This window comes from Nipponia nippon, unplaced genomic scaffold (genome assembly GCF_047370975.1).
Source record: "Nipponia nippon isolate SJK-2023a ecotype South Korea unplaced genomic scaffold, ASM4737097v1 scaffold_3, whole genome shotgun sequence".
In the NCBI taxonomy this organism is placed as follows: Eukaryota; Metazoa; Chordata; class Aves; order Pelecaniformes; family Threskiornithidae; genus Nipponia; species Nipponia nippon.
This window is the reverse complement of record NW_028262347.1, coordinates 74,511,377-74,525,743: the sequence shown is the minus strand read 5'-3', so window position 1 is coordinate 74,525,743 and position 14,367 is coordinate 74,511,377. Positions and strand designations below refer to the sequence as shown.

At 41.5% G+C, this 14,367-nt stretch overlaps 1 protein-coding gene across 2 annotated transcripts in view; it reads left to right on the top strand.

Moving 5' to 3' along the window:
• The first annotated feature begins 1,936 nt into the window (after positions 1–1,936).
• Positions 1,937–14,367, top strand: part of ETNK1 (ethanolamine kinase 1) — a 34,127-nt gene continuing 21,696 nt past the window's right edge. For both annotated transcript variants that reach the window (XR_015707106.1, XM_087768227.1), the window contains exons 1-2: positions 1,937–2,230; positions 13,489–13,748. Coding sequence is in view for 1 of the 2 variants with exons in the window: in XM_087768227.1 (XP_087624353.1) it covers positions 2,075–2,230; positions 13,489–13,748 (416 nt within the window). In the remaining variant the exon portion in view is untranslated. The remainder of the gene's footprint in view (positions 2,231–13,488; positions 13,749–14,367) is intronic.

Genomic DNA, 14,367 nt, shown 5'->3' with positions numbered 1-14,367 from the left:
CTGAACAATGTATGAAGGTGAGTGTGTTTAAAGAAACCTTTTTTTTCCCCCCCCCCCCCCAAATAAAAAAGAGTTTAACTTTCAAAATGTCCTTACATTTAAAGAAGAAACAGTGGAGTGGGCTAATGGAAGAAATGGGTAGGTCCAATCAGGTGAGATGGAGAAGGAAGATTTTAAGAAAGTGGTGAGTCAGTGTATATAAAAGACAGATGCGAAATCACAGGAAAGAGGGTTATAAAACTTGAAACAGGTTTTTTTAGGGAACAGATTTAAGCAAAGGAAAGTCAAAAGCATATTACCACTAGAAATGTACTCAAGCTATAACATTTAGATCTGGAAATTTTATGACATTTGAAATTAGGCCCCTATATTCTTACGCTTTTAATCTTGGATAGAAAAAGGCTATTAATGTAGAATAACATATTTACACTAATATGTTACCAACCCATAAAGATTACATTTTCAGTTAAAATACAAGAGAAGGAGATTTTGTTTATTGAACCCTCACAAAGATAGATTCCTGGCTCTAAAGATTTTTAAACATTTGGTCTGAACCAAAGTTTAGGCAGAATACTGAGATTAATGATCGTGAGGAAAAAAAGATTTAACAAGGAAATTACTTGAAAAATTGTTGACAGATTATTCCAAATGTTTAATCCTGTCTGAGGGGAAAGGCATACAGGTGAGTGAAGGAAGAATAAATACTGGGATGAGGTGAGGTGTTCAACAGAGATAATAGAAGTGATGATGCATTTAGATAGTGAGGTCATGCAAAACCCTTCGGTGACAAGACAACAGCAATTCTTAGTAAAAGACAAGACACACTCACAAGTAGGTGGTGGTGGGTGACACAGTGGAAAGGTTACTAACGCACTAACCTAAGGGGGTTACTAACGCACTGCGCTTTTGGAGAGGAACACATATGAAATGAATGAGAACTAAACCTGTAGAGCTAGCTGTTTCCCTCGTGGCATTGTTCATTTTAAGCCTAAATTACGCCCCTTTCCCCTGACCTGGGTCTATTTAGAGTAACAGCTCTTCAGGGAAGAGAGCGGCCACTATTCTCTTTGCATAGTTCTCGTGTTTTACACTAACCTAATAAACTTGCTTTATGACAGAGGAATTTCTTGAGTTTTCAGTGTTTCCTAGATGGGAAGATCTGAATGTGACGGGAGGCAGGTACTTGTATCAAAATATTTCTAAAAAAACCAAGATAATTCGTTTCTTTTTTTTTTCCTTGATGGATTAAAATGCTCTGGTGTAGTCAGGGTTTTTTTGGGTTTTTTTTTCTTTTTTTTTTTTTTCTTCTGAAAAGAACTGCCCCATAAAACTTCAAGGCGGCAAGGTTTTCAGCACAAAACAGGAAAAAAAGAAGTACGTAACTTGTCTGTAGTGCTCACGAAAAGGGTAATCGTTACGAGGATGTTTAATCAGGGCGGGCACGTAGCGCGGCACCTTCCCCGTGCCCTAAGGGAGCAGAAACGGTAGCGAACTACAACTGGTTGAAACTGGAAGGTGGTTAGCAGGTACACACCCTGCGGGGCAAGGGGGGAAACCAAAGGGGGGGGCCGCTACGAAGGCTGGCACAGAAATTAAAGAGAAAAATTAACGGCGGCAGCTAACCCATGGCCTGATTAAAACCAGCCGCTTGCCCGGTGACTGACTGGGCGGCGCCGCGGCAGCTGCCGGCCGCATTCCTTCACGCCCCGCTCGCCCGGGGAGCGGGCGGCGGCGGGGGCCGCTCTCCCGCACCGGCTGCCTCCACAGCCGCGAGGGGCTTTTATTTATTACCTCCCCGCTGCCTCCCGGCCGCGGGCAGGGGCGAGGGGCGAGAGGCTGCCGGCGGCGGGCGGGCGGGCGGGCAGGTGAGGGGCGCGGGGGAGGCGGAGGGCAGGGCGCCGCCGGGCCCCGCCCGCTCTCCCAGGCTGCTCCGCGCCGCAGCCGGGGGGAGGTGGAGCCGCTTTATCGAGAGCCGAAGTGGAAATTTCCCCCTCAGTTGCCGGCTGCGCCGCGGAGGAGAGGCCAGCGAGAGCCGCTCGCCCTTGTCGCCCCGTGCCGCGTCCCGCCCGCCGCCATGTCCAACTACATCCACGTCCCGCCCGGCTCCCCGGAGGTGCCCAAGCTGGACATCACTGTCAGCGAGCGGGAGGGGCCCGGCTACCGCCAGGGCGCCCTGCAGCTCCTGCGCCGCCTGCGGCCCCACTGGAGACCCGAGGAGGTGACGCTGCAGGTACGGGGGAGGCCGGGCGCGTCGCGGGGCCTTGCGCTCGGGTCCCCGGCGGGGGATGCGGCCGCCCGAGCTCGGGGAGGGGAGAGGGAGGGAGGGAGGGAGGGAGGGAAGAGAGAGAGGAAGGAAGGGGGGAGGGCGGGCGGGCGGCCATTGTGCGGGGGAGCTGCCGCCTCGCTTCCTTCCCCTCCCCCTCCCTCCTCGCTCTCCAAATGCAGCCCCCTGCGCTGAGCCCCATTTGCTCGGCAGCCTGGCGGCGGGGCGTGTCGGCGCGGCAGCATCCCCTGCCCCCTCCGGCCCTCCTCCTCCTTCCCCCGTCGCTCGCTTTACTCTTCTTCCTTTCCTGCCCTCCCCGCTGAAACTTGGCTGCTCCCCCCGTTAGCGGAGGGGCGAGCTCTCCCACTCGCTCTCGGCCGGCGTCCCCGCCGCCGGCCCGGGGGGCCGAGGGCTGCGATGCCGGCGAGGCAGGGGAAGGGGAGGGCCCCGTGAGCCTCATCCTCGCCGGGTCCGTGCCGAGCAGGGCGTGTTCGTAAAGCGGTGGGGGACTTCCCTCGGCCCCGGGGCAGGGGAGGGGAAGGGCAGGCGGAGGAGGAGGGGGCGGCTGGCTGCCGCCGCCGCGCTGCCTGTGCTGCCGTTGCGCGGAGGGGGGCGGCCGCTGAGGTAACGGCCGCCGGGACGCCGCGCGGGGCTGGGGCGCTGCCCTGGGCGCCATCGGCGACGGATCCCTCGGCGGGCTCTCCCCGCGCCGGCCGTCGCGGGTAAGACCTGTCAGTACGTGCCTCGGATTCGCTGCCGGCTTTGGTTTTAGGCAGGCGGTGTCTCGCTAAGTACCAGCCCCGTTACCGTCCTTGCTTGCATCTCTTAGTCCTGACCGTATGCAGAGGTACCGCCGCTTGGTCTCTGGTATTCTCGAGGTGAGCAGTCGTTCGTATTTATGACGAGTCATCTGCTTGAGGATTGGCTGCTTTTGTGCTTCTAGAATATACTTAACCTGGCCCCATACGACTCTTCAGTCAATTTACCTGGCTAAAACAGCAGTTCAGTTGCAGCCCGTGTTTAGCTGAGCGTTTTATTATATGCTCTCAAACTGTGTTATTCGGCAGTTACTGATATGGGGAAGTGTCTTGTTTTAGTGAAGTTCCCCTGAAGAGAGCTGCTGGAACTAATTCGTATAGAAAAACTGAGCACATTGAGGTAATACCACATGAATTGACCAACCTTTACTGAAGTTTCTTGACAGGAGGAGAAACTTGACACATGCCAGTCCAGTTAGTATGAAAATAAAGCTAATGAGGTTTTTCTAAGTAATTTCTTCGAGGCCTATAGCTGTAAGTTAAGCACAGCCCCAGCATCCTGAGGTGCAATTCAAATAGCTTTACAACATGTAATACTAAAGAGGGTTGTCAGAGTTCATAGAATCATAGAATATCTCGAGTTGGAAGGGAGCTGTAAGGGTCATCGAGTCCAACTCCCTTCTCCTTGCAGGACTACCTGAAGTTAAACGTGTTTTTGTTCTTTTAGCTCTCTGATGAGGGTACTTCTCAACAGAATATTTTTATTTCTTTCTTTCATACAGGAATGCTAATAAATGAAACAAACATTTTCTTACTAAGGAGGGATGACTAACCTTTCAGGAAAGTTCTAGTAGGTTTAAGGGGGGGGGGGGGAAAAAGCTGCTTCCTTCCTCATTTGCAATTAACAGAATAAAAACCACTGGTACTGTTGGTGTGGAACAGGGACTCATTTGACTGGTCCTGCAATAGTAAAGTAATAGACTACTGTCTGGCTAGAAGTTTCAGTCTAAAAATTGTCTTGAGTTTTGTTTCAACCAAGTTTCTTTAAGACCAAAACCTTTCAACTCACTTTTTTCCATTTGTCCTTTTGAAGAGCAGAACATCCTATTCATGAAGCTCTTCAGTGGCATTTTGTTTTTAACTCTTTAGTCTGTGTTTAAACTGCTGTGTGTACCTAACAAGCAAGAATGCATGTGGTTTGACACTAGTAGCATTACCACCATTGCTGCTGCAGTCTGTTACACGTGCATGTTACACATACATACATACAGTAAGATGCTGAAATGAAAGATGACTGTTTTTGTTACAAGGATGGAGTGAACGGAAGGTTTGCCTTGGAGTCCCGTCATTAGAGGGGCATCTATTTAGGAGGGAGATGAAAATGAGAATCATGTATTGCATGGAAAATGTGCTTGACTAATCTGAAGCATCAGGATCATAGCAAAATAGATAAAGAACATTGATAGGTGGAATGAACTACGACTTATTCTGAACTCTGCTGTTAGCTACCTTTGCTCTTAGTACTTCTTGGGTCAAAACAATTAGTAAGAAGTTGAAGAGTCCAGAGTTTTACTTGAAAAGTTAATTAACTTCTCTTGCAAAAATTTACTGTTGTGTGTCAAATTGTTTAGTCAGCTAAACAATTTTGAAACAGTGTAGTTAAAAAATTTTAATGCTTAATCCTCACTTTCTGTAAGATTTGTAAGTATCTAAAATCATTAATATATTTCAACATTTTCAATTTTTTTCATCATAGCATAGAACATAAGTGTAGGACAGGATTAAAATAATTTATATCTTCAGTGCTTAAATTACTCTTATTGCATTATTTATCAGAAAGTCTATAGAATCCATAAGTATTGCCAATTATCTGCTGAATCACACGCAGTTCTACTGTAATGTATCTTCTCTATGTCAAGTTATATGTGAATATTATCGCTACAAAACAGTACAAATATTCAAGTTCTTTTACATTGGTAAGGAGAAACAAAATTTTCCTGTCTGAACACTGATCTTCTTGTAGATACTTTGTGTAGTTGTCATCTGAGGATGTACTAGGAGCTGTGTAGAACGGGGTGTTATATTTTCTAACTCTTAAATTCTTCAAGCTTGCTTTCTCTGCTTTACGGTAATACAAAGCAATGTCATTAAAACAAATCTATGCTTTTTTTTAGTAGTCACTTTTGATTCTGTAACAGCTGATTTTAATAATAAAATCATAGAGCAGTTCAGGTTGGAAGGGGTCTCTGGAGGCCTCTGTCCTGACCTCATGCTGAAGGGCTTACTGCTTGCTACATTCAGAAATTGATTGCAGTGAACATGAGAAACATTTTTTTTTGGGACTTCATAAACAAAAATGCTCTTCAAAACTCAAACCCTGTTTTGAATTGGTGAACAGCTTAAATTGTGACAGTGGACATTACAATTTTTATATTTTGGACAATTCTTTATTAATGAAAGATAAAAAAACGTAATTGTTTTAACTCTTTTTACTGTCTTAAAGAAGTTGTACCACCCTTCCTAATGTAAAAATACAATCACAGTTTGGAATCTGTTGCCCATATTAAGTTTTTTTTTTTTTAATTTTCTCTGTTATGGAGATTAATTTGTGTTAGTATTTGAAGGATGATCAGTATTTGGTTACAGTAAGGGAAGGTTAGTTACCACTTCAGCAAGTGCAGATTCAGGATTCTTTTATTCCATGACCTATTCTACGTCTTGTAGGTCTGGTGATAATGAGGATTCAGTAGGTTAATGTAATGCGGTGTAATGTTATGGTACGGGAAAACCAATTGTATTTCTTTCCATTCTGAAGTAATCTTTAACATTGAGAATAAAGGCTGCTTGTTTTTACTGGTGAAAAGGCTTAATATTGATAGTGTTAATTTACGTCTTCATTATTTGGATAGACCAGCATATCTTATGTGCGAAAAAAAAATCAGCTCTAAAATCATTCAGGGATCTCGAATGATAACAAATAATGTGCTAGCAAATGGGGCTCTTGACCTGGCTCAGACCTGAAGAGGGAAGAAGAAAAAAAAAAATCGTTTTTGCAAAGGGTATCAAATTCTTCAAGAACAACTTCCCCCGCCCCCCCCCCCCCCTTCCCCCAGAATCCTGCGAGCTCCTGGAACTTAGTTCCAGATCATCTACAAATAAGTTTCATGAAGTTTGTGGGTTTTTGTTTGTTTTTTATTCTCTGAAATAATTGGACCTTGCTTGTTTTCTGGTACTGTGTCTTTGTTACCATGATGTAAATCTCTGCATTTATCAACACTTTGCATGTGTCTTTGCGCTTTATTACTGCAGCATTTTATAATTTTTTGCAAAAATTTGTTCCTGTAGCTACGAAATGTGAACACACAAGAGAGCCATGCTTGCAAAGATTTGTATTTCATAAGCAAAACACCCCCCCCCCCTTTTTTAACATATACAAGGTCAACTTTTCTCTGTGTCTCTTTGCTTTTTCTTCCTGACTTGTCCTCAATAGCTTTTCTTCAGACAGTATTTTCTGGCTGCTGCTGTAATTTCTTTGCTTGTGTCAATCTTGGTATTTTCTTTATGACAAACTATGCTTCAGATTTCTGAACTAGTTAAAATATTTCAAAGTTTATTTAAACAGACTGACTGTGGGATTTAAAGCATTGAAATAATTGAATGGAAACAGAAAATGTTAGTCTGAGAAATTAACTTTTTATTTTGTATCATTACATTTTTCAGGAGTATTTTTATTGCTTGGGTGTTTTTAGGACATCATGCTCTTCAGCAGATGTGAAAGTAGCTACCACTTAAAGAGGAAAGACTGAGTTCACAGATTAACATCCTGAAGTGCTAGTATCTCTAAATAGAAAAGTGATGAGTGACAGAAAGAATAAGAAAAGTTAGAGATGCAGAATGGGCTGCATTGCTGATGTGTTGTGGAAAAACTGTAATTTGAGGTGTGCCTTGAACACAGTGTCATAGTAAGTGGGAAATGTAGGCCGTATTAGATGTCGCTCGAGGCTAGGTTGATTTCTCCATTCTTACTAAGCTTCTGATGAAGTTTGATAATCTCAACCCTGGTTGTAAAGGGTTTTTTGTGCTATTGGTGGGTGGGGCAGCAATTGTGCAAGTGGTGATGTTTTACGCAATTGATGTGCCACATCAGTGCATGACGTAGTCCAGTTGTGCATGCTATAGGTGTGTTTGTATTGCTGACTGGTTCTAATTACAGAGAATCGATATTTCCGTAGTCACAGCTTCAGTCTGGATATGTAACAGCATATAACTTATTCTATAGACTCATAATGTTGGAAAGGAAGGTAGCTATCTAAGATATTTTAGTTTCTGGCTTTTCCCCCCCCTACTGTTACATGGCCATTTTATGTCAAAATCTTCCAGGGAAAGGAGCAGCAAATTAATTCTTCGAGTTAGAATACAATCTTATACTCCTTTTCTGTTAGCTTAATTTTTTGGATTTATCTGTAACCGTTTTCATCAGTATGATGAAATCTGTAGAAAGATCTAAGACAATTCACCGCTTTGGAAGTCTTAACTAGTTACCTGATGTTGACTGTTTTCAGGTAGGAGAATATTCTTCAGAAACAAGATGAAAAATATTTAATTTCTTTTTGGGGTTTTCTTCTGACATAAAAAAGCTTTGTCATCTTGTCATGCATTTAGATCAGAACAAGCCCTAGCAAGGGATGACATACCTATAGCATTTTATAATAGAATACTGAATGTAATTTTAAGTGTTCTTTATACTGAGAATATGGAGGATGTGAAACTTCAGTTAAAACCGTAAAAAAAACAAAAAACAAACCCTCCAACAAAACCAACAACGACGAACCCCACCCCACCCCCCAAGTTCTTCTTGAAGCTGCAGTGTTGATGGTTTGGTAGCAAAAAAAATGTTTAAGTGATACTATATAGCATAGGTAGTGGTGGTGGTGCTTTCTCCATGCTTCTGTCATGGATGAGCCCCCCAAGAGTTCAGTGGAAAACTACTAGTTCAGTCTGTGGCCAAACTTACCATAGAACAGTGCCATTAATTTACTGGCTCCTTGCTAGCCTTGGTACTTCTGACACCAAATGGTCTTGTTCATGATCATCTGACCACAAAAATCATGTAGATGATGGCTTTCACCTGCTGAGTGTAATGATCTAGAGGATATGGCTCCAGAGCCTGGAGACCTTTGAATGATGTTTCTTGTAAGCCCTGTTGAATATGTGGGAATTTACCCAAGGCCTGCATTTTCCATTAGTTGTACTTTGTCCTTCTATTAGGAATAGCTACAGAAAGAGATGGAGAAATAACTAGCCTTGTTTTAAGAACTGAAATTTTTGAGATGTATACTTGTGGATGTGCCTGTATATACTTTTCCAGAAGAAATGAAGTTACACCTTACAATACAAACTTGAAGTTTTGTGTTGAAGAAGCACATATTAAAAGTCTATTCCTTTCTGGAGATCTTGCTGTGCAATTTGAGGTTCAGCAGCAGAATTGGGGGAGTCCCTACTGCTTTATGCTGAAACTTCACGTCACTGTTCTGTTTCTACAGCAGTACAATACTGCTTTCTATATTTTTCCTCCTATGGATGTAATTAACAGTCTAGCAGGAAAAAATCTGCTTGGTTTTACATCTCTTCTCTGAGTGATAAGTGCTTTGTACTTTGCCCCGTGACACTTTATTTTTGCCTGTTCACTCTTACTGTGTGTGACTAATTTTGTTCTCGTTCTTTTGAACACTTGGAACAATAGGATTAGATATAAACTTTTCTTGAACCACCTGCTTATGAGATGGGAACATATCTATCACATGCCCATTTCAGGAATCTAGTAATCTGATTGATGCTGATAAGAGTGCTTTTAATGTAAACTGTCTCAAAGATACTTTGTCTTGGTTGAGTTTTCTCTGCTCTTCCTGGACTCACTTGGCCTGTCTTGTTTCTACCATGTGCTGCTTCCTGAGACTGCATTTGAGTAACTCGGGCTTATTTGTAGCTTATTCACCTTCACTCTGCATTTCAATGAACAGTTTATATTTGTTCCCAAGAGCTAGAAAGCCTTAACTTCAAGCTAGATCTGACTGGATTGTAGGCCAGTATAAATAGCATTTCCAGAAATGTTTTTGGAATTTAGCTTTGTGTCACCTTACCTGAAAGTACTAACTACAATGTAATAAGTACATATCACAATAATTTTAATGTAATTATAATATTTAAATTAAATAATTAAATTGCAAGAGTACCAGAATCGTGCTGCTGGATTTTTGTGTTGCATTGTTTTCTTGACTTCTGTTGGCACTTTGTATTTCTTACTTATTTCCAGGATTTTCTAGCTGCTATTCGTAACATTCTGTAGATTCTTACGTTGTCTTCCACATGGCCTTGAGAGTTTACTGATTATCTTATCCATGTCATCAGAGTCCATTCTCTTTTTATGCTGCTCAGGCGATGCTTTTGTTACAGAATTCCTGTTTTGCTTGTGCTGCATCTCAGGTTACATGTCAGGCAAGGCATTCTAAGCTGATTCTTTAAATGCTACAGTAAAGGCATTCTGAATAAAAGAATAAAGTGAGTATTAAGTTCGTTTACTGGTAGAAAACATTAGATGTTTTCTCATGATGGAGTATGGAAATGTCTACCTTGGATAATGTTATTAGAAAAGTAAGCAAACCCTTCTGCCTTTTTAAGAAGCAATAACTAAAATGCTCCTGGGTGTAAATAATTACTTATAGCAGCATGTTACAAATAGATGCTAATAAGAAGTAGAGTTCCTAAATTATCAGTTGAGGGAGTTCAATTTCCTTGTTGTAGATTTCTTTTTATTAACACTAATGAGACTTGTTTTAAGGCGATAATAGACCTGTGCACTATGACAGAAGCTGTACAGTGGCCAGAAGTTTCTGTTTAACAGCATAAGCAAATCAAATTCTTACTGCTTCTTTGCATCACGACTACTTAACGTCTGTTTTTTTGGTGGTATCACTATTTCTGATGGCCTTAGAGCCTTGTCTTTTTTATAGTACAATTTTCTATGGAGCGAAAGGCAAGCTTCATTAGAGGGTTGTTTTATAATAAGTAGAAAACGGTAGCACAAGTGATTGAAGTGATGCCATTGTACGTTGAGAATTAGTGCCTATTGTGTTTGCCACCTTTGCCATTCGATAAAGACAACGGACTTCTCTTCAGAGGGGATAGTGAATTTTATGCTTACTGGTTTTGATCCTTCTTAGTTCAACAGAACTTTCACTTTTCTTTTGGTCCTGCAATGACAGGATAAGAGCTTTTTCTAATGTTACATTTCAGAAGTTTTCATTTATATGTGGCAGGCAAGATATTTTTTAACTTGATCAACAGCTCAACACTGATCACTTCTGCAAAGTGCTCTTTAAACTTTCTAATGAGTTAATTCTGGTTTTATGCTAAAATGTATGAAAATCAGTACTTATGCATTCATTTGCCATATTAGGGTGCTGTGTCCTGTTCTTGGCTCCCCAGTATGACAAAGATACAGGCTCACTGGAGCAAGTCCACCAAAGGACCACGAAGATGATTGAGGGACTGGAGCGTCTTTTCATATGAGGAGAGGCTGGGAGGGCTGGGACTGTTTGGCCTGGCAAAAAGAGGGCTTGCAGGGATCTTGCCAATAGGTATAAATACCTGAGGGGGGGCGGGGGGCAGTGAAGAAGACAGAGCCAGGCTCTTCTCAGTGCCCAGTGACAGGCAAGGCAATGGACACACAATAAAACACATGTGAAATTCCATCTGAACACAAGAAAACACTTTATTACTATGAGGGTGGTCAAACACTGGAACAGGTTGCCCAGACAGGTTGTAGAGTCTCCAGAGACCCTGGAGATTTCACTGGACACAGTCCTGGGCAACTGGCTCTAGTTGGCCCTGCTTGAGCAGGGAGGTTGAACTAATGATCACAGGAGGTCCCTTCTGATCTAAATAGTTCTGTGACAATAATACACTTACAAGGGAGAAGGGTATGAATGAAGACATTATAATATAAAGGTGTAGTTTGTGACTTACAAGCCATACTTAAAGCATTAAAAAAATGCTCCTTGATGCTTGAGTTCTCCAAATCCCTGAGATGTGGAAATAAGCTGTCACTTGTGGTTGAATGATACTACTTTACTTTTCAAAACAAAGGCTGCCTCTTGGAGGGGGGAAGGGGAAATAAAAGTTTTTGAATTTGTGTTTGGCTTTCAAAAAAAAAAAAACCAACAAACAAAAAACAACAAACCAACAAACCCACCACCAAAACTGTCCAAGGTTCTAAGGAATGATAATGCCTGTAGAGAAGTTGCCTGTTGTTGATGTGTATTTTAATAAAACAAAAAGTACTTTAATATAAGGTCTCAAATGCAACAGACCTCTCCATTTGTCAGTATTTTTGTTTTGGGCCCTACTTAGGGTTTGAGGGAGAAGAAATGTGGGAGGATGTCTGAATCCGGAATTTGAACTTGTCCTTGAATGCTTAATATTCTAATTCTGATAAATAGGTTTCAATTTTCAGCTGATTTGTTAGCTTCTATTACGATCATAAATTAAAAAAATTCTATCCAGAGTCTTCAGGTTGCCTTTAAATAAAAGCTGCTTGCGGCTTTAAGGACCTACATAGTTTGAAAAAGTTCTGATAAAGCTGATCAGACTGTATCTCCATTTGTCTCTTGTGCATATGCCAGAAGAGTTAACTAAATGAGAATTACTGATAAAAGCACTTCCTAAAGAAAGGTGTCAAATCAAACTTGTAAGATGTCCCCCCAAGGGAAAATTGCGTGTGCCTAACTGTGTATGTTAACCAGCTTGAAGCTACTTCCTGCTGCTCGCTTGTTTTAGTGCAAGGTCCTGAAAGGAGGTTTTCTGCTTTGTGTGAGAGTTTATTCTTTTTTAATTGAGTTTTAATTAGGGTTTTGGGGGGAACAGGGTGGGAGAAGAGGCAGGAAGAGGCATGACTGTAACATCTAAAAAAAATTGACTTGAACATAAATTACAGTTGCTGTGAGAACCTCGACTTTAAATTGTTTACTACTTATGCTTAAGACTGCAGGAGGCTGTTCAGTAGTTATGAAAATGTTGGCATTCTTGCTTGTGATGCTGCTTGTCACCTGAGCATGTTAATGTCTTGCCCTTCAGTCACTTAGCTAACAGCTAGAGTTAATATGGGTAGTGCTCATCTAGCAAGTTCTTAAGCATTCAGTCTGGGTTGGCAAAGTGCAAAGCGCTGGAAAGCACCAAACATCTGTTTTCTGAGCTGTAAAACTGTCCCAGATTGTAGGAGGAGATCAAGAACTGCTGTGTTACTCTTGCAGGCATTGAGCAGGATTTCAAATGCTTGACTACATGCAACTGGGTGCATGCAGCTCAGTAACTCAGGATCTAGTCTGCTTGTCAGGTAGCATCTGCAAGAGTTCAGCCTGTATAATGACTATTTTAGGCCTCATCAGCAAATGTGAAAGGAGAAGCAGCAGTTAAGGAGTGGGGTTTTTTTTGGTTTGACACCCTGCTCCCCTTGCCTTCCCATAGCTAGGAACTTGTAGTATCCATACCTCCATGATTATTTGAAAGGCAGTGAGTAGGTTGTCATTACAGGTAAACGTAATGCTCTTAACTTATTTTTGTAGAAAGTTACTTGCTTCATCTTCAGTATGTTCAGGCATCAAAGACTGGTCAAAGTCTAGTAGATTGCGGGACTTCAAAAATTGCACTTATATACAGCTTAATGATAAGGACTTGAAAAGCTTCTCTACTCTTTTAAATGGGATGTACCAATTATGAGGTAAAATGGGAGGATGGTGGGTCTTCTTAGAAGCTTTCAAATCGTGCTTGAGGCTGAAGACTGGGGTCTTGAATTTTAAATACTGTCTCAAATTTGTAGAGGAGCCAAAGTGACTTTAGTAATTGTTATCAATCAGTAAAACCTCAAGGCTAGTGGGAAGATGATAGCCACCAAACTTGAACTGTTTCTGACCTGAATTTTGCTTTTTAAAAGGAGTAGTGTTGAACTCCAGGAATAACTTTCACTAGTTGTGCACTGATCAGCAAATACTGAAATTCTGAAGTGTATCAGAATTGTTTTTGGTTTTGTGCTGCCTGTATTTGTGACTGTTTTCATACTGGCTTAGGATTGCTGCCTTGTTGGGGCTTTGATTTCAGCCATTTTAATCTATCAGTTTTAGAGTGGTTATGTGGAAACTCATTTTACAATATTGAGCTTTCAGTTATTGGTGTTTACATGTAGTATTTCTGTAGTTCACTGTAGCATGTTTTCACACTTTCCTCTTCTCATGTGTTACTTGGAAAAATCCTTGCAATTTTCTCCATTATTTTCCTGTATCTTAAAGATTTCTTTTGTTAATGCTCAATCTAGTAAACATTTATGTTTCGTGAATTAGAGAATAACCCTGCATTCTTTTCCTGCATGTTGAAAATGCAGATCTGAGTTGCTTATGCATTGTTTTTACTTTTCAGCTGTTCACCGATGGAATCACCAATAAACTAATTGGCTGCTACGTGGGTGACATAACAGACGATGTGGTTCTAGTTAGGATCTATGGAAATAAGACCGAGCTCTTAGTAGATCGAGATGAGGAAGTGAAGAGTTTCCGTGTGTTGCAGGCTCATGGTTGTGCACCTCAACTATACTGTACTTTCAATAATGGCCTGTGCTATGAGTTCATGCAGGGAGAAGCACTGGATCCAGAGCATGTATGCAATCCAGATATTTTCAGGTAAGCTATTTTATTTTATTTTTTAAATTATTATTATTTCATTATTCAAGTTGTATGATGCATTTATGGTGTTCTGTGAGGCCCAAAGGATCTCAAGCTTAGTTTATGAGCAGGCAGAAAAGAAATATTTCTATAAGCCGGCACTAAGTTGATGTTCACACTCGTGACAGCTCACTGTCCTCTATCTTAGTTATCATGGTATTTCAGTGCTGAACAAATGATCCTTGCTGCCTCCCCAGAAGACTATATACTCACTAGAGGTCTGCTTATTGTGAGTATTTAACGCTTGCACGTTACCATTAGGGAGATCATTTAACATGGTGTAATTGTAGGGGGCTGGACTTGATTAAAGCAAGTACTCCTAGCTCTGTTTCTAATACAGTCCTTTTGTGAATAGGTTCAAGATATTCTTCCATCAAGACATAACTTTGTAAAGTATTAGCAGTGAACAGAAATTGCTGATGTCTTAAGATTTTAGCTTTTCATGTATGTACTGAAATGTATTTGCCTAACAATGGCAGCTGATTTGAGTCAACTCTTCTAATGATAAGCAAGTTGAAGAGTGGACTGTAAATACAGGTGAAGTATGCATGCTGTAACTGAACTCCATCCCTTCTGC